Here is a 22,458-nt window from a genome sequence, read left to right as displayed (position 1 = left end):
GCAGAGGGTGTACGGGGGGGTGAGGGTGTCATATATACAGAGGGTGTACGGGGGGTGAGGGTGTCATATATACAGAGGGTGTACAGGGTGAGGGTGTCATATATACAGAGGGTGTACGGGGGGTGAGGGTGTCATATATACAGAGGGTGTACGGGGGGTGAGGGAGTCATATATGCAGAGGGTGTACGGGGGGGTGAGGGTGTCATATATACAGAGGGTGTACGGTGGGTGAGGGTGTCATATATACAGAGGGTGTACGGGGGGTGAGGGAGTCATATATGCGGAGGGTGTACGGGGGGGTGAGGGTGTCATATATACAGAGGGTGTACAGGGTGAGGGAGTCATATATGCGGAGGGTGTACGGGGGGGTGAGGGTGTCATATATACAGAGGGTGTACAGGGTGAGGGTGTCATATATACAGAGGGTGTACGGGGGGGTGAGGGTGTCATATATACAGAGGGTGTACGGGGGGTGAGGGTGTCATATATACAGAGGGTGTACGGGGGGGTGAGGGTGTCATATATGCGGAGGGTGTACGGGGGGGAGGGGGTGTCATATATACAGAGGGTGTACGGGGGGTGAGGGTGTCATATATACAGAGGGTGTACGAGGGGTGAGGGTGTCATATATACAGAGGGTGTACGGGGGGTGAGGGAGTCATATATGCAGAGGGTGTACGGGGGGGTGAGGGTGTCATATATACAGAGGGTGTACAGGGGGTGAGGGTGTCATATATACAGAGGGTGTACAGGGTGAGGGTGTCATATATACAGAGGGTGTACGGAGGGGTGAGGGTGTCATATATACAGAGGGTGTACGGGGGGTGAGGGAGTCATATATGCGGAGGGTGTACGGGGGGTGAGGGTGTCATATATACAGAGGGTGTACGGGGGGTGAGGGTGTCATATATACAGAGGGTGTACGGGGGGGTGAGGGTGTCATATATACAGAGGGTGTACGGGGGGGTGAGGGTGTCATATATACAGAGGGTGTACGGGGGGGTGAGGGTGTCATATATGCGGAGGGTGTACGGGGGGGTGAGGGTGTCATATATACAGAGGGTGTACAGGGTGAGGGTGTCATATATACAGAGAGTGTACGGGGGGTGAGGGTGTCATATATGCGGAGGGTGTACGGGGGGGTGAGGGTGTCATATATACAGAGGGTCTACGGGGGGGTGAGGGTGTCATATATGCGGAGGGTGTACGGGGGGGTGAGGGTGTCATATATACAGAGGGTGTACGGGGGGGTGAGGGTGTCATATATACGGAGGGTGTACGGGGGGGTGAGGGTGTCATATATACAGAGGGTGTACGGGGGGTGAGGGTGTCATATATACAGAGGGTGTACGGGGGGTGAGGGTGTCATATATACAGAGGGTGTACAGGGTGAGGGTGTCATATATACAGAGGGTGTACGGGGGGTGAGGGTGTCATATATACAGAGGGTGTACGGGGGGTGAGGGTGCCATATATACAGAGGGTGTACAGGGTGAGGGTGTCATATATACAGAGGGTGTACGGGGGGTGAGGGTGTCATATATACAGAGGGTGTACGGGGGGTTAGGGTGTCATATATACAGAGGGTGAACGGGGGGTGAGGGTGTCATATATACAGAGGGTGTACGGGGTGTGAGGGTGTCATATATACAGAGGGTGTACGGGGGGTGAGGGTGTCATATATACAGAGGGTGTACGGGGGGGTGAGGGTGCCATATATACAGAGGGTGTACGGGGGGAGAGGGTGCCATATATACAGAGGGTGTACGGGGGGTGAGGGTGTCATATATACAGAGGGTGTACGGGGGGTGAGGGTGCCATATATACAGAGGGTGTTCAGGGTGAGGGTGTCATATATACAGAGGGTGTACGGGGGGTGAGGGTGTCATATATACAGAGGGTGTACGGGGGGTGAGGGTGTCATATATACAGAGGGTGTACGGGGGGTTAGGGTGTCATATATACAGAGGGTGTACGGGGGGTGAGGGTGTCATATATACAGAGGGTGTACGGGGTGTGAGGGTGTCATATATACAGAGGGTGTACGGGGGGGTGAGGGTGTCATATATGCGGAGGGTGTACGGGGGGGTGTGGGTGTCATATATACGAAGGGTGTACGGGGGGTGAGGGTGTCATATATACAGAGGGTGTACGGGGGGGTGAGGGTGCCATATATACGAAGGGTGTACGGGGGGTGAGGGTGTCATATATACAGAGGGTGTACGGGGGGGTGAGGGTGTCATATATACGAAGGGTGTACGGGGGGTGAGGGTGTCATATATACAGAGGGTGTACGGGGGGTGAGGGTGTCATATATACAGAGGGTGTACAGGGGGTGAGGGTGTCATATATGCGGAGGGTGTACGGGGGGTGAGGGTGTCATATATACAGAGGGTGTACGGGGGGTGAGGGTGTCCTATATATGGAGGATGTACGGGGGGTGAGGGTGTCATATATACAGAGGGTGTACGGGGGGGTGAGGGTGTCATATATACAGAGGGTGTACGGGGGGTGAGGGTGTCATATATACAGAGGGTGTACGGGGGGTGAGGGTGTCATATATACGAAGGGTGTACGGGGGGTGAGGGTGTCATATATACAGAGAGTGTACGGGGGGGTGAGGGTGTCATATACACGGAGGGTGTACGGGGGGGTGAGGGTGTCATATATGCGGAGGGTGTACGGGGGGGTGAGGGTGTCATATATACGAAGGGTGTACGGGGGGTGAGGGTGTCATATATACAGAGGGTGTACGGGGGGGTGAGGGTGTCATATACACGGAGGGTGTACGGGGGGGTGAGGGTGTCATATATACAGGGGGTGTACGGGGGGGTGAGGGTGTCATATATACAGAGGGTGTACAGGGGGTGAGGGTGTCATATATACAGAGGGTGTACGGGGGGTGAGGGTGTCATATATACAGAGGGTGTACGGGGGGGTGAGGGTGTCATATATACAGAGGGTGTACGGGGGGTGAGGGTGTCATATATACAGAGGGTGTACGGGGGGTGAGGGTGCCATATATACAGAGGGTGTACGGGGGGTGAGGGTGTCATATATACAGAGGGTGTACGGGGGGTGTGGGTGTCATATATACAGAGGGTGTACGGGGGGTTGAGGGTGCCATATATACGAAGGGTGTACGGGGGGGGTGAGGGTGTCATATATACAGAGGGTGTACGGGGGGGTGAGGGTGTCATATATACAGAGGGTTTTCGGGGGGTGAGGGTGTCCTATATATGGAGGATGTAAGGAGGGGATGGTCTGATAGATGTGGAGGGTCCTGGTGGGATATTTTGGGGTCTGTGGCACCTTTGATAATTATCTGCATTGTGTTGCAGGTTATGGGAACGCTGCTGGTGTACAAGGTGAGGACGGGGGTCTCGGCTGCCTGCAGCTCTCCTCCTACGTGGGGTCGTTAGTGGTTGTTACACAATCTTCATTCATATTTTCAATATTTCAGGTGGAATTGGGAAACCTTCTAAAGCAGGTACGCTCCATCCCACCAGTGCCCCGGCCACCGGGCAGAGGGGGAACCTCTAGAAATTGACAGCAGCAGGGTCCAGCGACCCGTGACACCCATGGAAGTGTGTGCATACTATCCCCGGTAATAATGGAGCACCACCGCCCTTTATACTAATTATGCCCCTCTCTCCACAGGTGCCGGGTACCCCAACAGCTTCTTTCCTCAAGGTATGATTGAGTGCAATGGGCTGAGCCCCTTATAAGACATATCCAGGGGATGGGTATCCAGGGGCTGACCCGCAACTTCTATATCTTACAGGTCTGGGAGCCAAACCAGCGAAAACAGGTAATTACTACTGCACCCCTCTCGTCTGTATCATACTCAATAGCCCAATCACCGCCATCGTCCACACTGACACACCACGTCTCCAACATCATCCTCACTGCAACGCTACATCACCCCCAGCATCCTCCCTACCACGTTACATCACCCCACCCATCCACTCTTCCACGCTACGTCACCCGACCATCCTCCCTGCCATGCTACATCGCTCCCACCATCCTCCCTGCCATGCTACATCGCTCCCACCATCCTCCCTGCCATGCTACATCGCTCCCTCCATCCTCCCTGCCATGCTACATCCCCTCGACCATCCTCCCTGCAACTCTACATCTTTCCCACCTTCCTCTCTGCCACTGTACATCGCTCCCACCATCCTCCCTGCCACTGTACATCGCTCCCACCATCCTCTCTGCCACTGTACATGGCTCCCACCATCCTCCCTACCACTGTACATCGCTCCCACCATTCTGTTTGCCACTCTACATCACTCCCATCATGCTCCTTGCCACTCTACATCGCTGCCACCATCCTCTCTGCCACTCTACATCGCTCCCATCATCCTCCCTGCCACTCTACATCGCTCCCACCATCCTCCCTGCCATGCTACATCGCTCCCTCCATCCTCCCTGCCATGCTACATCCCCTCGACCATCCTCCCTGCAACTCTACATCTTTCCCACCATCCTCTCTGCCACTGTACATGGCTCCCACCATCCTCCCTGGCACTGTACATCGCTCCCACCATCCTCTCTGCCACTGTACATGGCTCCCACCATCCTCCCTACCACTGTACATCGCTCCCACCATTCTGTTTGCCACTCTACATCACTCCCATCATGCTCCTTGCCACTCTACATCGCTGCCACCATCCTCTCTGCCACTCTACATCGCTCCCATCATCCTCCCTGCCACTCTACATCGCTCCCACCATCCTCTCTGCCACTCTACATCACTCCCATCATGCTCCTTGCCACTCTACATCGCTGCCACCATCCTCTCTGCCACTCTACATCGCTCCCATCATCCTCCCTGCCACTCTACATTGCTCCCACCATCTTCTCTGCCACTCTACATCGCTGCCACCATCCTCTCTGCCACTCTATATCGCTCCCACCATCCTCCCTGCCACTCTACATCGCTGCCACCATCCTCTCTTCCACTCTACATCACTCCCATCATGCTCCTTGCCACTCTACATCGCTCCCACCATCTTCTCTGACACTCTACATCGCTCCCATCATCCTCCCTGCCACTCTACATCGCTCCCACCATCCTCCCTGACACTCTACATCGCTCCCATCATCCTCCCTGCCACTCTACATCGCTCCCACCATCCTCCCTGACACTCTACATCGCTCCCATCATCCTCCCTGCCACTCTACATCGCTCCCATCATCCTCCCTACAACTCTACATCGCTCCCATCATCCTCCCTACAACTCTACATCGCTCCCACTATCCTGTCTGCTACTCTACATCGCCCCCACCATCTCCCCTGCCACTCTACATCGCTCCCACCATCCTCCCTACCACAATACATCACTCCCACCATCCTCCCTACCACAATACATCGCTCCCACCATCCTCCCTACCACAATACATCGCTCCCACCATCCTCCCTGACACTCTACATCGCTCCCACCATCCTCCCTTCCATGCTACATTACCCTCACCATCCTACCTTCCTCGATAGATCACCCACATCATCCCATGTTACTCTCTGTGACCTTTCCCTTTATGTATTTCCAGGTCTCTACCAGCAACCTTATCCTAATGGTAAGTTACACATACGTCTTTGGGGCGATCATCACCCCCTTTATTGCCATCATTCATATATGGCCCCCGATGCCCACTCACCAGTGAAGCTTGCCTGTCATTTCAGGTCTGTCCAATTATCAAGGTAATGGGAAAGGTGAGTGGCAGCCCAAAGGCTACGTCATAGAGCGTGCAGAGATCGGTCACAAATATGATGTAAATGATCAATCAGCGTGAAATGACTGATAACAGAGAGCAGAGGAGTGGGGGGGGATAGAGAGGTATGAAGGAGGAAGTCAGAGAGGAGTGAAGGAGAAAAACAGAGGGGTGTGTGGGGAAAGAGGGTGTGAAGACCCGGGGTCTTCAGTGGGCAGAACACTACTCAGACAACACAGGGTGATGGGAACCAGTGTGCCAATAACTTATTGAATCAATCACTAACATATAGAGCAGTCCCAGCAGATACACGAGATGGTGCATTACACAGTCTCACCCTCCCGCTCCGCCGGGATTAGGGCAGTGAGATATGTGGCCGGGTGACCTGATTGTCCCAACCTGGATCCTTCACATCGTCTGAGAGTTCAGCAATGGTCAGTGCAGCAGTTCTGTATCTTTCCAGCCAGGGCTGTGGTCCCTTAGGCTGTCATCCTGTAGTGTCTCTCACCAGATGCAGAGACCCCCTTTTTATAGTTCACATTTGTCCTTTCAAGCCATCATTCACAGGTCAAGGGTCAGGGATCATGATATTATTCCACAGAGCTCGAATATCCACAGCTCACCCCCCCCGCCCCAATGTTGCCTGACAAACGCCCTACAATGGTATTTACCATATCTAGCAAACATCCATTGTTCAGAATCCCAGTATGGCAGACGATACCTTGTAAGAGCTGATGTAAGATGTTGATAAAAGCCATTCATCGATTACCAAATATCACCTCAAGTGATCAGCATTCAGGTTTATACGAACAATAATCTGTGTAGAGCAACCAAAGACGAACACAGGTTCACAAGTCAACATAACAATAAAGGTATGTAGCTCCTGGCCTACGCAATGTATGTCTGGCATAATTAAGAAGAAAAGCTGTGTCGTCACATTCCTCCCCCTTCTTAATTAGCCCTGGAGACTGCTGGATCCTGTAGTGGGTCGCTGTTGACGGGGCTGCCAGACTTGATAGGCTTCCGATCATCCTTCTCCACTTGTCTGGACAGTCCATCGGCATTTCCATGAGCTTTGCCTTTTTTATGGGAGACTGAAAAATGATAGGACTGTAAGGTCAGACTCCATCCGAGTAAGCGTCCATTGTCTCCAGCAGTCCGATTTAGCCAACTTAAAGGATTGTGGTCAGTTCCTTGCCATAGAGGTAGGGCTGCATTTTTTTTAAGAGTCCTGACTATGGCCAAACATTCTTTCTCTATTGTGGCATATGCCCTCTCCCAGTCCTCTTCCCAAGGCCGGGCTGGTGGGGTTGGACATTGTGTCATCCGAAACCTGCTGTGTGTGCCTCACCTACGGTCTGCTGGGTCTGTTTATATGCCTCCCTGGTTGTGGAACCCTTGGACGGTGTCTGCGAACACCAGTCCCCTGCAGCTCCCCCGTATCAGTTGGGCTGAGTAGTGTCCCACCATTGCCACTAATATGTGAAGACCCAGGGTAACACTACTCAGACATTACAGGGTGAGGGTAAAACAGCGTGGCAATAATTTATTGAACCACCAGCAATCAATAACATATAGAACAGTCCCAGCAAATACCCAAGCAAAATTACATAGTCTCACCCTTTCGATGGCCCGCCAGGTTTAGGGCAGTGAAATATGTGCCCAGGTGACCTGATTGTCCCAACCTGGATTCTTTAAATCGTCTCTGAGAGTTCAGCAATGGTCAATGAAGCAGGTCTGTATCTTTCCAGCCAGGGCTGTGGTTCCTTAGGCTGTCCTCCTGTAGTGTCTCTCAGAACAGACGCAGATAACCCCTTTTTATAGTTCACATTTGACCTTTCAAGCCATCATTCACAGGTCAAGGGTCAGGGATCATGATATTAATTCACAATCCATTGTTCAGAGTCCCTGTATTGCAAAACTGGCAGATGATTTGTTGTAAGATGTTAATAGCAGCCATTCATCAATTACCAAATATCTCAACTGATCAACATTCAGGTTTATACGAACAATTATCTGTGTTGACCAATCAAAGAAGAACACAAGTTAACATAACATTAAAGGTGTATGGTTCCTGACCTATGGAATGTATGTCTGGCATTATTAAGGAGAAAAGCTGTGTTGTCACAGGGAGGTGTGAGGGGACAGAGGGGTGTGAAGGAGGAAGATAGAGGGGTAGAGGGGTGTGGGGGGACAGAGGGATGTGAAGGAGGAAGATAGAGGGGTGTGGGGGGACAGAGGGGCGTGAAGGAGGAAGATAGAGGGGTGTGGGGGGACAGAGGGGTGTGAAGGAGGAGGATAGAGGGGTGTGGGGGGACAGAGGGGTGTGAAGAAGGAAGATAGAGGGGTGTGGGGGGACAGAGGGGTGTGAAGGAGGAGGATAGAGGGGTGTGGGGGGACAGAGGGGTGTGAAGGAGGAGGATAGAGGGGTGTGGGGGGACAGAGGGGTGTGAAGGAGGAGGATAGAGGGGTGTGGGGGGACAGAGGGGTGTGAAGGAGGAGGATAGAGGGGTGTGAAGGAGGAAGATAGAGGGGTGTAGGGGGACAGAGGGGTGTGAAGGAGGAAGATAGAGGGGTGTGGGGGGACAGAGGGGTGTGAAGGAGGAGGATAGAGGGGTGTGGGGGGACAGAGGGGTGTGAAGGAGGAGGATAGAGGGGTGTGGGGGGACAGAGGGGTGTGAAGGAGGAGGATAGAGGGGTGTGAGGGGACAGAGGGGTGTGAAGGAGGAAGATAGAGGGGTGTGGGGGGACAGAGGGGTGTGAAGGAGGAGGATAGAGGGGTGTGGGGGGACAGAGGGGTGTGAAGGAGGAGGATAGAGGGGTGTGGGGGGACAGAGGGGTGTGAAGGGAAAAAGAAGTGTGAAGCAGGAAAACAGGGTTGTGGGGGTGACTGAGGCATGTGAAGGGACAGAGGTGTGAAGCAGAAAAATAGAGGGGTGTGAGGGGACAGAGGGGTGTGAAGGATGAAGACAGAGGGGTGTGGGGGGACTGAGGGGTTTAGCTATACTCTTAAACTCTCTCCCATGAGGACATTATAGTACGTTGTCTTTACGTTTCCCTCTACAGGAATAAAGTCTCCACTCAGCGCCTATCAGGGTCCAGTCGGGGAAAGCTCTAAGCTTGGTGAGTTCCCCTCCCAGGGTCCGCTCTGCTTCTTTCCATCTTCTCTCCTCACTTTTAAAATGTTATCTCTCCCCACTTTAACTCTTTCAACAATTTCCTTCTCACAGTGTCTACCTTCCTTAATGTGTGTCCCCTGCACTGTTTGTGTTTCCTCTTCCTCTTTCTTCTCTGTGTCTCCTTCTCTTTATCTCATTTTTATCCTCATGTGTCTCCTCCTTTTCCTATCTCTGTCTCTCTTCCTTCTCCTGTGTCTCCTCCTCCTCCTGTGTCGTCTTCTCCTCCCGTGTCTCTTCCTACTGTGACTCCACCGCCTGTGTAAAGAAAGAAGATGTGTTCTAAATTCATAAAATCCAAAAATGTATTTGAACATCTTTAAAACTTGATGGCAGAAAAAAAGGTTCACATGACAAAGATATGTGGCAACACGTTTCAAAAGTTCACAGGCGTCATTTTTCAAAGCTTTTCCTCTAGTGTCTCCTCCTCCTGTGTCTCATCCTCCTGTGTTTCATCTTCTTCCTGTGTCTCCTCCTCCTGTGTCACCTCCTCTTGTCTCTTCCTCCTGTTTCTCCTCTTCTTCTTCCCGTGTCTCATCCTCTTGTGTCTCACCCTCCTGTGTCACTTCTTCCTGTCTCCTCCTTCTGCATCTCCTTCTTCTCCTGTGTCTCTTCCTCCTGTGTCTTTTCCCTTGCTCTGTCTCCTTCTCTTACTCTATGTCTCCTTCCCTTCCTGTATGTGTCCTTCCTTTCCTATATGTATCTTTCTCTTCCTCCCTGTCTTCATCTCTTCCTCTGTGTCACCTTCCCTTCCTGTAGGTGTCCTTCTCTTTTGTCTCCTTACTTCCCTCTGTCTCTTTCGATTCTTGTCCTCCTTCCTTTCCTCATTCTTCTCCCGTATGTGTTTCCTTCTCTTCTTCGTCTCCCTCCCTTCCTCTAGGTCTCCTTCTCTTGCTCTGTTTTTCATTCTCTGACTCTATCTCCTTTCCTTCTTCTTTGTGTCCTTCCTTTCCTATATGTGTCGCCTTCCCTTCTTATGTCTCCTTTCCTTCCTGTACATGTCCTTCTCTTTCTCTGTGTCTCCTTTACTTCTCTTCCTCTGTGTCTCATTCCCTTCCTGTATGTGTCTCCCTCCTTTCCTCTTTCTCTTCCTCCCTTGCTCTGTCTCCTTCTTTTCCTCTATGTCTCCGTCTCCTTCTCTTCCTGGATGTGTCCTTCCCTTCCTTTGTGTCTCCTTCCATTCCTGTATGTGTCCTTCTCTTCCTGTGCGTCTCCTGCTCTTCCTCTGTTATCTTCCCTTCCGTCCTTTCCTATTTGTGTTCTGCTCTTCCTCTGTCTCCTTCTCTCTCTGGGTCTCCTTTTCTTCCTATGTGTTTTCTTCCCTTTCTCCTTTCTTTCCTTTCCTATGTGTGCCCTTCTCTTCCTGTATGTGTCCTTCTCTTCCTCTGTTATCTTCCCTTCCTCCTTTCCTATTTGTGTCCTTCTCTTCTTCTGTCTCCTTCTCTTGGTCTCCTTCTCTCCCCCTGTGTTTTCTTCCCTTCCTCCTTTCCTATATGTCTCCTTCTCTTCACCTGTGTCTCCTTCTGTATGTTTCCTTCTCTTACTGTGTCTCCTTCCATTCCACTATGTCTAATTCCCTTTCTGTATGTGTCTCCTTCCCTTCCTCTTTGTCTCCCTTCATTCCTCTATATATCCTTCCCTTCCTGTATGTGTCCTTTACTTCCTCTGTGTCTCCTTCCCTTCCTCTTTGTCTCCCTTCCTGTGTCTCCTTCCCTTTCTCTGTATCTCCTTCCTCCTCTTTCCGGTCTTCCGCTGTGCCTCTTTTCCCCTCTCGCGCCCTTATCGTTCCTACACTTACCCTCCTAGTCTGAATAACATGGTGGCATCTTCCATTCTACCTTGCAGGCAGTTTTGGGAAGCTTCCCTACAGATCCCAACCTTTGGCTGCAGATTCTCTGGGTTATGACGCCAAGTCTGGTGAGGAGCAGTCACTGCTTATTGACTTTTTATGCCATGGGTGGTCTGTGTGTATTTCTCATGTGTTGCGTGTGTTTCCTCCAGCAGGAGTAAAGTCCCCCTATGGCTCTCAGGCAGCGTATCCAGATCCAGCCAGCAGCAAATATGGTGAGGTGTTCACAAGGGCAAGATCTTCTGCAAGGAACTGAAGGGGCAATGGGAAAGGGACACAAGGACATAGTTCACACACATGGGTTTCACAGATATGGACATTATTAACTCTGTTATAGAGACTTCTTGCACCAGGTTTTGGTATCTTCTGAGACTGGGTTTCTGGATGTTAAGGTGGCCATACACTAATTTCAACCAAATGGCCAATTTTAGCAAGACCCGTCAGATGTTTAGTCAAGGTCAGGTCAAAAGAGAATCATATAATTGTATATAGAGAAAAAGGAGTGGAACGTTGTGGAGGACACTGGAGCGTAGTGGGAGACAGAGGAGCATGGGGGAGAAAAAAGGAGCATGGTGGAGGACAAATGAGTATGGAGGGAGACAGTGGAGCATGGTGGAGGACAGTGGAGCGTGGTGGGAGACAGGGGAGCATGCTGGAGAATAGATAAGCACGTGGGAGACAGAGAAGAGTGGTAGGGGACGGAGAAATTTGCGGAGGACAGAAGAGTGTGGTGGAGGACAGAGGAGCATGATTGAGGACAAAGGAGCGTGATGGGAGATAGAGGAGCATGGTGAGAGACATAGGATAGGAGTGTGATGGGAGACAGAGTTGCATGGTGGACAGAGGAGCGTGTTTGGGAGACAGAGGAGTGTGATGGTAGACAGAGGAGCATGGTGGAAGAGGACAGATCGGCATGGTGGAGGACAGAGGAGTGTGGTGAAGGACATTGGAGCATGGTTAGAGAGAAAGAGGAATGAAGTGGAGGACAGAGGAGCATGGTGGAAGACAAAGGAGCGTGGAGGAAAGGACAGCGGAGCATCATGTAAGAAATATAGTAGTCTGAAGGAGGCGACAGTGGATTCTGGAAGAGGAGGTGTACAGAAAGGTCTGGAGGAGGGGTCTTGAGGACAGAGGGGTCTGTAGGAGGAGGAGAACAATGGCCTGGAGGACAGAACAGTCTTGTGGAGGGGACAGTGGAGTCTGAAAAAGGAGGACAGATCTGGAGGAGGAGGGGACAGACTTGTCTTCAGGACATAGAGGTTTGTAGAAGGAGGAGGACAGAATGGTCTGGTGGAGGGGTCAGAGGAGTCTGGTGGGGGACACATGGGTCTGGCAGTGGCTTGCTGTTATGTCTCCATTGAAAGAGTTGACCTGAGCGTTCCTATTTCTTTTGGAGGAGGAATAGCGGTTGAAGGAGCTTTCTGCTATTTGGCCGCTTATATTCATCTGCAGACCATTGATGGATGTATTTAATCTGATATCTGTGGTCATTCAGCGCAGATGCCCATGATCTTCAGATTTCTCTCTTTATGGCCGGAATTAGTGTTGGTCTCTGACCTCATAGTGCCTTCTCTTGCAGCTGGAGCTGGACAGATCCCATATTCCTCTCAGCCGGTGTCACCAAGTGTAATAGAAGGTAACGTCACCTCTGAGGTTATCCTGCAGATCTCTGTCCTTGTACCTGCACTCACTCTGCTGTACAGCTTCTATTCTCTTCGGTTTAGATACCTCTCTCCACCATCCCCCTTGACCTCTGTCCATCCTGACCCCCCGACCTCTGTCCATCCTGACCCCCCGACCTCTGTCCATCCTGACCCCCCTGACCTCTGTCCATCCTGACCCCCACGACCTCTGTCCATCCTGACCCCCCCTGACCTCTGTCCATCCTGACCCCCCCTGACCTCTGTCCATCCTGACCCCCCCTGACCTCGGTCCATCCTGACCCCCCTGACCTCGGTCCATCCTGACCCCCAACCTCTGTCCATCCTGACCCCCCCTGACCTCTCTCCAGCCTCACCCCTTGGCCTCTCTCTATCCCCTTACCTCTCCTCCTTTTCCCCCTGACCGCTCTCTCCTCCATCATCCCGTGATCTCTATCCTCTCTCATCACTTGACCCCTCTCTGCCCTCATTACCTGATCTCTCTCCTCCCTCACCCTTCTCCACCCTCACCACCTGACCTCGCTCCACCTTCATTGCCTGATCTCTCTCCTACCTCACCTCCTGACCCCTTTCCGCCCTCATCTCATGACTTTGCTCTGCCCTCGCCCCCTGACCTTGCTCTGCCCTCGCCCCCTGACCTCGCTCTGCCCTCGCCCCCTGACCTCGCTCTGCCCTCGCCCCCTGACCTCGCTCTGCCCTCGGCCCCTGACCTCGCTCTGCCCTCGGCCCCTGACCTCGCCCTGACCTCGCTCTGCCCTCGCCCCCTGACCTCGCTCTGCCCTCGCCCCCTGACCTCGCTCTGCCCTCGGCCCCTGACCTCGCCCTGACCTCGCTCTGCCCTCGCCCCCTGACCTCGCTCTGCCCTCACCCCCTGACCTCGCTCTGCCCTCACCCCCTGACCTCGCTCTGCCCTCACCCTCTGCCCTCGCCCTGCCCTCACCCTCTGCCCTCGCCCCCTGACCTCGCTCTGCCCTCGCCCCCTGACCTCGCTCTGCCCTCGCTCTGCCCTCACCCCCTGACCTCGCTCTGCCCTCACCCCCTGACCTCGCTCTGCCCTTTCAGCTTTCTTCTTCCCTGGGCCATTAGATGCCAGAGTCAGGGTGATGCTACCTCTGCAGAATGCATGTATCAGGGCTACCACCCGACGACGCTGTTTCGCCACGCTTCTTCCAGGGTGTGCTGTGGATCTATGATATGAATTTATAATAAAGAATTAATATTTTATAGCACATGGGTCTCAGTTTAAGAAGACACAACATCTCGGGCAGTGTATTTTTACCTTAATCTTGAAGGATTATGCCTAAATTGCTTTTGTGACTAAGTGTGTTTAGTAACCTCTGCATCACTTGGACATCTCTATCTTACCCATCTCCTTTCTCCTCTGTCCTCAAATATCTACCTCTGACTTCACCCCCTGACGTCACATTCCTTCTTACACTGATACGCTCCGTATGTGTCCACAGAGGAAGTGACCCCTTCATCTCCTGTAGAAGGTAGGTGATGGTCATCATCCCGGGCTTGACCTTGCATGACAGACATTGCACATGTGGCGCCCACCAATCATATCTACCCAATATTCCCAATCGCACATCCACCCACCAATCACTCCCACCCTGTACGCCACCAGTCATACCTGCTGTGTACCCTACCACTCACAAGCACCCTGTACCTCACCAAACACTCTCTACCCCCACCAATCACACCTAACCTGTGCCCACCAAACACACCTAACCTGTACCCACCAATCACACCTAACCTGTACCCACCAAACACACCTAACCTGTACCCACCAAACACACCTAACCTGTGCCCACCAAACACACCTAACCTGTGCCCACCAAACACACCTAACCTGTACCCACCAAACACACCTAACCTGTACCCACCAAACACACCTAACCTGTACCCACCAATCACACCTAACCTGTACCCACCAAACACACCTAACCTGTACCCACCAATCACACCTAACCTGTACCCACCAAACACACCTAACCTGTACCCACCAAACACATCTAACCTGTACCCACCAAACACACCTAACCTGTACCCACCAAACACACCTAACCTGTACCCACCAATCACACCTAACCTGTACCCACCAATCACACCTAACCTGTACCCACCAATCACATCTAACCTGTACCCACCAATCACACCTAACCTGTACCCACCAATCACATCTAACCTGTACCCACCAATTACACCTAACCTGTACCCACCAATCACATCTACTTTGTACCCCACTTCTATGTCATTTCTCTCTTGCCTCGGTAGGTGGATACCAGCAACTCGGAGGGGGTCAGGGCCCATGGACATATGGTACGTGATATATGATATCTGACTGCATGGTGGGCAAGTTGGTGATATCTGTGCCTCACAAAGGGTCAGATCATCCATTCTGCAATTGTGGCAACTGCCAGATGGGCTGGAACCAGCAATGGGCAGTACAGTTACCCAACGGGTCCCTGCTGTAATCAAGTATTTAGATCACTGCACAGAATTCAACTCCTCACCCCTTCTGTAATGTTACCTAGCTTGTGAAGGAGGTGGTGACGCTGACATAGCCAATCATCACCTGCACACAGCCAGTCATCGACATTGCTACCTGCACACGGCCAGTCATCGACATTGCTACCTGCACACGACCAGTCATCGACATTGCTACCTGCACACGGCCAGTCATTGACAACGTCACCTGCATACGGCCAGTCATCGACATTGTCAGGGATTCCAGACAGGGATGACACCGGGAAGCTCACGCGATATCTCTCAGTGCCATCATGCTGTCAGTATTTCGTCCGGAATCGCGAGCACGCGATCCAGACTACTCGATACGTGAATATCGGCAAGTGACCAGTGAGGGTATGGCGTCACACCTCTGGGTTCCAAAGCCTGGAATCCGTGTTTACGCCCTCTGTACGGTCACTGTCAGCTTCACAATAGCCCGATTATTATTATTCTCTGCCACCACCGGTTGAGTTTGAAATATAATACAGGCCTGGCCGGACGCCTGCGTTCTGGTAGCGTATATGGCTTTGGGGGAGGGAACAAAACAGAACAAAAGAAACAGAACTATTAAATTTTATATTTAATTCAAAAGGAGGCAGTGTTTAGGAAAATTATATACAAAGGAGACATTAAAATACATAAGCAGTTACATAAAATAAACAGGATAAAAGAAGAAAACTTACACTATACGATCGCAGAGACGAATCAATATAGGTGGAGGAGGGGCTCCCCAGTTTGATTATGCTGTTATCGAACAGGACCCGTTGCTTATAATTCTTATTCTTTCCTGGCAATGAGTGAGTCTGTACTGTCCATGAGTTCTCTTATACCTCGCAGAAGCTTGCAAACGACGCCATTTTTTCCGTTAGAATTTTATCTTCATTTAGAGACCACACATCGCATAGCTGCAGTCTGCTATTCTGGTGTAGGTAGCGTTTTTCAGTGCCAGAAAAATATCCCTATCATTCCCTAGTTGATTCTATCTCTAAAGATATAGGTCCCGTTATTGTCGGACGCATGGACCTTATAATATTTCATACTTAGTTTCGGAGTCAACGTGTCTGCAAATTTTCCTTTGAGACTCAGGAAGCAGCCTCACGGTTACACGTAAATTAGAGCAAGGTTGCATTTTAATTACCTCCTGCGTCTTTCAGCGACAAGATGCTTGCTTCCTAACGAAGTTATAACACTCCTTGGCTGGCATTTGTTTGTGTGAGCTATTTCTCAGGCGTGTGTTAATTGGGGCTTTTGTGCTGAGCAGAAGGGGAAGAATGGTCAATATCTGTGTCAGGGAAATTTGGAAGAACATTTTCAATATTCCTCAATACTTCCCTGACAGACATTGTTACCTGCACACGGCCAGTCATTGACAACGTCACCTGTATACGGCCAGTCATTGTTAGTTGCACACAGCCATTAATCGCCATTGTTAGCTGAAAACGACCAATCATTGTGATTGTTAGCAGGAACATGGTCTGCACAGCTCCTGGCCAGAGGAGAAAGCGAAAGAGAGTATTCAGACATGTCAGCCTGGGATCGCAGCAGCTGCCTCTCAGAAAGAATCGATTGTTATCCGCAGCTGTCCTGTCTGTATCCTCTTTTGTTTCTTTCCTCCCTACACAGCCATTACACAGTACACAGCAGGGGCACATTATAAAATGATCTCAGCACAGGAAAAAAAAATTAACACATCCAATTGCTGAACTTATTATAATTCCAAGATCTCTTAATTAAAATGCACTTTGTTTGTGGGAAAATCTTTTTAAGTAGAGCATGGTTGGAAAATCCCTTTAATGGTCATGGTCGGCTAGTGTGGAAGCGCTTTACTTCTGCCATAGATGATTATTGAAGTCAGATGTCTGGTAAAGCTAGCAGTCCACATTCTGCAATGTTTCCTGATAATGATACTGTTGGGCTGTATTCACATAGCATCATACCCCAAGCATAGCATATACACCTGAAAACCTCCCAACATGCACTATACATACAGGTCCATTAGTCAGACAGAGGTCAAGAATCAGAACACTGCTTCCCAGTAACATAAATTTGGATGCTTAATCATTTAAAACAAACATAATTCTGTCTCACAACCAGGCTACTGGAGGGCAGAACTCCCAGACCACCAACCATTAAACTGCACACATACCACAGGGGCTCCTGACGCACAACACCAAAGCTGTAAGACCAGCTTTTCTCTCCTGAGTAATGACCGCCAGCTCAGCACCCTATTAGTACATTCTGCCCCTTATTATTTTATACAGTATCTTCTATTATTTTATACAATGCCCTCCCTTTTTATTTTATACAATGCCCTCCCGTATTATTTTATACAATGCCCTCCACTATTATTTTATACACTGCCGTCCATTATTATTTTATACAAAGCCCTCCCTTATAATTTTAAGATGCCCTCCCTTATTACTTTATACCACACACTCTCGTATTATATACAATGCCCTCCTTTATTTTATACAAAGCCCTCCCTTATTATTGTATACAATGCCCTCACTTTTTATTTTATACAATGTCCTTCGTCATTGTTTTATACAATTCTTTCCCTTATTATTTTATACAAAACACTCCCTTATTTTATATACTGCCCTCCATAATTATTTTATACAATTCCTTCCCTTATTATGTCATACAATTCCTTCCCTTATTATTTTATATAATGCCTTCCCTGATTAATTTATACAATTCCTTCCATTATTATTTTATACAATTCCTTACCTTATCATTTTATACAATGCTCCCCCTTATTATTTTATGTAATGCCCTCCCTTATTATTTTATACCATGCCCTCCATTATCATTTTATACACTACCATCCCTTAATTTATACAATTCCTTTCATTATTACTTTATACATTGTCCTTTTATTTCATACAATGACCTCCCTTATTATTTTATACAATGACCTCCCTTAGTATTTTATACAATGCCCCCTTATTATTTTATACAATGCCCTCCCTTATTATTTTATACAATTTCTTCCCTTATTTTATACAATGAACTCCATAATTATTTTATACAATGCCCTCCCGTATTATTTTATACAAAGCCCTCCCTTATAATTTTAAGATGCCCTTCCTTATTACTTTATACGACACCCTCTCGTATTATATACAAAGCCCTCCCTTATTATTTTATACACAGCCCTCCCTTATTTTATACAATTCCCTCCATAATTATTTTATATAATGCCCTCCTTTATTATATTATATAATGCCCTCCCTTATTATTTTATATAATGCCTTCCCTTATTATTTTATACAATGCCCTTGATTAATTTATACAATTCCTTCCATTATTATTTTATACAATTCCTTCCCTTATTATTTTATACAATGCTCTCCCTTGTTATTTTTTACATTGCTCTCCCTTGTTATTTTATACAATGCTCTCCCTTATTATTTTATGCAATGCCCTCCCTTATTATTTTATACACTACCATCCCTTAATTTATACAATTCCTTCCATTATTACTTCATACATTGTTCTCTTTTATTATTTTATACAATGCCCTCCCTCATTATTTTATACCACACCCTCCCTTATTATTTTATACACTACCATCCCTTGATTTATACAATTCCTTCCCTTGTTATTTTATGCAAAGCCCTCTCTTATTTTATACAATGCCCTCCATAATAATTTTATACCACACCCTCCCTTATGATTTAATACAATGCACTCCCTTATTATTTTATACGAAGCCCTCCCTTATTATTTTATACAATGCCCTCCCTTATTGTTTTATACAATTCATTCCTTTATTTTATTTAATGCCCTTTTGTATTATTTTATACAAAGTACCCCTTATTATTTTATACAAAGCCCTCCCTTATTATTGTATACAATACCCTCTTATTATTTTATATAATGCCCTTTCTTATTGTTTTATACAATTCCTTCCCTTATTTTATACAATGCCCTCCATAATTATTTTATATAATGCCCTCCCTTATTATTTTATACAATGCCCTCAATTGTTATGGTATACAATGCCTTCCCTTATTGTTTTATACAATTCCTTCCCTTATTTTGTACAAAGCCCTCATTATTTTATACAATGCCCTCCCTTATTATTTTATACAATTCCATCCCTTATTATTTTATTTAATGTTCTTTCCTATTATTTTATACAAAGTCCCCCTTATTATTTTATACAAAGCCCTCCCTTATTATTGTATACAATACCCTCTCATTATTTTGTACAATGCCCTTCCTTATTGTTTTATATAATTCCTTCCTTTATTATTTTATATAATGCCCTCCCTTATTGTTTTATTCAATTCCTTCCCTTATTATTTGATACAAAGCCCTCCCTTATTATTGTATACAATGCCTTTATTTTTTATACAATGCCCGTCCTTATTGTTTTATACAATTCCTTCCCTTATTATTTTATATAATGCCCTCCATAATAATTTATATAATGCCCTCCCTTATGATTTAATACAATGCCCTCCCTTATTATTTTATACAAAGCCCTCAATTGTTATGGTATACAATGCCCTCCCTTATTGTTTTATACAATTCCTTCCCTTATTATTTTATACAATGCCATCTCCTATTATTTTACACAAAGCCCCCCTTATTTTATACAAAGACCCCATTATTGTTTTATAAAATGTCCTCCCTTATTATTTTATAAAATGCCCTCCCTTATTATTTTATAAAATGCCCTCCCTTACTATTTTATACAAAGCCCTCCCTTATTATTTTATACAAAGCCCTTCTTTATTATTTTATACAAAGCCCTCCCTTATTATTTTATACAATGCCGTTCATTATTTTATACAAAGCCCTCCATATTTATGGTATGCAATGCCCTCCCTTATTGTTTTATACCATTCTTTCCTTTATTATTTTAAATAAAGCCCTCTAATATTATTTGATACAATGTCCTTCATTATTATTTCATACAATGCCCTCCCTTATTTTATACAATTCCTTCCCTTATTATTTTATTCAATGCCCTTTCCTATTATTTTATACAAAGTCCCACTTATTATTTTATACAAAGCCGTTCATTATTTTATACAAAGCCCTCCATATTTATGGTATGCAATGCCCTCCCTTATTGTTTTATACCATTCTTTCCTTTATTACTTTAAATAAAGCCCTCTAATATTATTTGATACAATGTCCTTCATTATTATTTCATACAATGCCCTCCCTTATTTTATACAATTCCTTCCCTTATTATTTTATTCAATGCCCTTTCCTATTATTTTATACAAAGCCCTCCCTTATTATTTTATACAATGCCGTTCATTATTTTATACAAAGCCCTCCATATTTATGGTATGCAATGCCCTCCCTTATTGTTTTATACCATTCTTTCCTTTATTATTTTAAATAAAGCCCTCTAATATTATTTGATACAATGTCCTTCATTATTATTTCATACAATGCCCTCCCTTATTTTATACAATTCCTTCCCTTATTATTTTATTCAATGCCCTTTCCTATTATTTTATACAAAGTCCCACTTATTATTTTATACAAAGCCCCTCTTATTATTTTGTACAATGCCCTCCCTTATTTTATACAAAACCCTCCTTTATTATTGTATACAATGCACTCACTTTTTATTTTATACAATGCCCTTCCTTATTGTTTTATACAATTCCTTCCCTTATTATTTTATACAAAGCACTCCCTTATTTTATATAATGCCCTCCATTATTATTTTATACAATACCCTCCATTATTATTTTATACAATGCCCTCCCTTATTATTTTATACTGTGTTCTTCGTTATAAATACTTTATGTAGAACACTTATTTCCCTTCTTCAGTCATCCTCACATGCCTTCTCAAGTTATCAAACATAGCTATGTGGCATAGCTTTATAACAGGATAGCCCGCTTGGTTACGTGCTGGTTTGGAACCAGTATTATCAATATGTCCCCCCTCTGGTTAAAATTAGCAGCATTTTCCTGTAGTAAATTCATATCTCATGATGTCTGCAGATGATAATGTGCAATTTACAGCAATTTTTTTCTGAAAATGTGTACTGCACCCAATCGGCCACAAGTGCATCCACCTCCCAGGATCCGGCCGTCCTGCCCTTGCTCGGGAAGATTCCCTTCATTAGCAGCTGATATCATAAGAGCAATCCTAATACCGGCAATAATAAGGCTCCAGAAGTTGTGAATAACATTTTGGGGTCCTCAGTGCATTATAAGGGGGTACACAGTGGCAGGGTGACTGTATAACTGGCACACAACATGGATGAATAATGGGCAATTATTATTATTCCAGCCCCAGAGGAATCATCCTACACACAGAACGGACTATATGGAAATGGATACAGAGGTGAGAAGATCCTGGTCATAAAGGGGGCGGTATACAGTATAGAGAGAAGAGAAGGAGGGCGGTATACGGTATAGAGAGCAGAGGAGGAGGGCGGTATACGGTACAGAGAGAAGAGAAGGAGGGCGGTATACAGTATAGAGAGCAGAGGAGGAGGGCGGTATACGGTATAGAGAGCAAAGGAGGAGGGCGGTATACAGTATAGAGAGCAGAGGAGGAGGGCGGTATACAGTATAGAGAGCAGAGGAGGAGGGCGGTATACAGTATAGAGAGAAGAGAAGGAGGGCGGTATACGGTATAGAGAGCAGAGGAGGAGGGCGGTATACGGTACAGAGAGAAGAGAAGGAGGGCGGTATACAGTATAGAGAGCAGAGGAGGAGGGCGGTATACGGTATAGAGAGCAAAGGAGGAGGGCGGTATACGGTATAGAGAGCAGAGGAGGAGGGCGGTATATAGTATAGAGAGCAGAGGAGGAGGGCGGTATACAGTATAGAGACCAGAGGAGGAGGGCGGTATACAGTATAGAGAGCAGAGGAGGAGGGCGGTATACAGTATAGAGAGCAGAGGAGGAGGGCGGTATACAGTATAGAGAGCAGAGGAGGAGGGCGGTATACAGTATAGAGAGCAGAGGAGGAGGGCGGTATACAGTATAGAGAGCAGAGGAGGAGGGCGGTATACAGTATAGAGAGCAGAGGAGGAGGGCGGTATACAGTATAGAGAGTGGATGTATAAGTTATAGATATGGAGCAGGGTGTGTGCCGTTTTACTTGGTCTTCTGGTTGTGTGGGGTGTCCTATGTTTTTGGGGTGTCTGACATGTCTGATTCTTTTGTGCAGGTTGCTCCGGGAAATGCTGAAGTGTTGGACGACTGCGCCCTTCGTTCTGAGCGATTCTTGCGTTTTCATTGTAAATAATGGGGGGGAGCCTGAATAAAATGTCAGAAATTCTACATGAGCCTCATGCGCAGTGATTTCTACTCGGATTGGACGGTTACTAATGCATCAGCGCCTGGAATAACGCCCCCTGCTGTGCACCCAGGATAGTGCCCCCTGCTGTGTACCCAGGATAGTGCCCCCTGCTGTGCACCCAGGATAGTGCCCCTTGCTGTGCACCAGGAGCAATGCCCTTCATTGTGCGTCCAGAGTATCGCCCAAAATACATGCAAAATGTAGAGAGAAGAACTGAACCACCAATCAATGGCGGGAGCCCTCTCCAGCCG

At 47.6% G+C, this 22,458-nt stretch overlaps 1 protein-coding gene across 1 annotated transcript in view; it reads left to right on the top strand.

Annotated features, from left to right (window-relative positions):
• Positions 1-22,181, top strand: part of GREP1 (glycine rich extracellular protein 1) — an 89,210-nt gene extending 67,029 nt beyond the window's left edge. Inside the window, exons 8-21 of the mRNA XM_073646280.1 lie at positions 3,342-3,368; positions 3,464-3,490; positions 3,661-3,693; positions 3,785-3,811; positions 5,557-5,583; positions 5,690-5,719; positions 8,785-8,841; positions 10,740-10,811; positions 10,896-10,958; positions 12,323-12,379; positions 13,868-13,897; positions 14,682-14,726; positions 21,189-21,242; positions 22,076-22,181. Coding sequence (XP_073502381.1) covers positions 3,342-3,368; positions 3,464-3,490; positions 3,661-3,693; positions 3,785-3,811; positions 5,557-5,583; positions 5,690-5,719; positions 8,785-8,841; positions 10,740-10,811; positions 10,896-10,958; positions 12,323-12,379; positions 13,868-13,897; positions 14,682-14,726; positions 21,189-21,242; positions 22,076-22,095 — 569 coding nt within the window. The 3' untranslated portion in view covers positions 22,096-22,181. The remainder of the gene's footprint in view (positions 1-3,341; positions 3,369-3,463; positions 3,491-3,660; positions 3,694-3,784; positions 3,812-5,556; positions 5,584-5,689; positions 5,720-8,784; positions 8,842-10,739; positions 10,812-10,895; positions 10,959-12,322; positions 12,380-13,867; positions 13,898-14,681; positions 14,727-21,188; positions 21,243-22,075) is intronic.
• Positions 22,182-22,458: the final 277 nt, after the last annotated feature.

This window comes from Phyllobates terribilis, unplaced genomic scaffold (genome assembly GCF_046119375.1).
Source record: "Phyllobates terribilis strain yellow unplaced genomic scaffold, ASM4611937v1 Scaffold_9__5_contigs__length_417890890, whole genome shotgun sequence".
NCBI classification, from domain to species: Eukaryota; Metazoa; Chordata; class Amphibia; order Anura; family Dendrobatidae; genus Phyllobates; species Phyllobates terribilis.
Note: the sequence above shows the minus strand (reverse complement) of the source record. Positions and strands in the feature narration are given on the sequence as shown.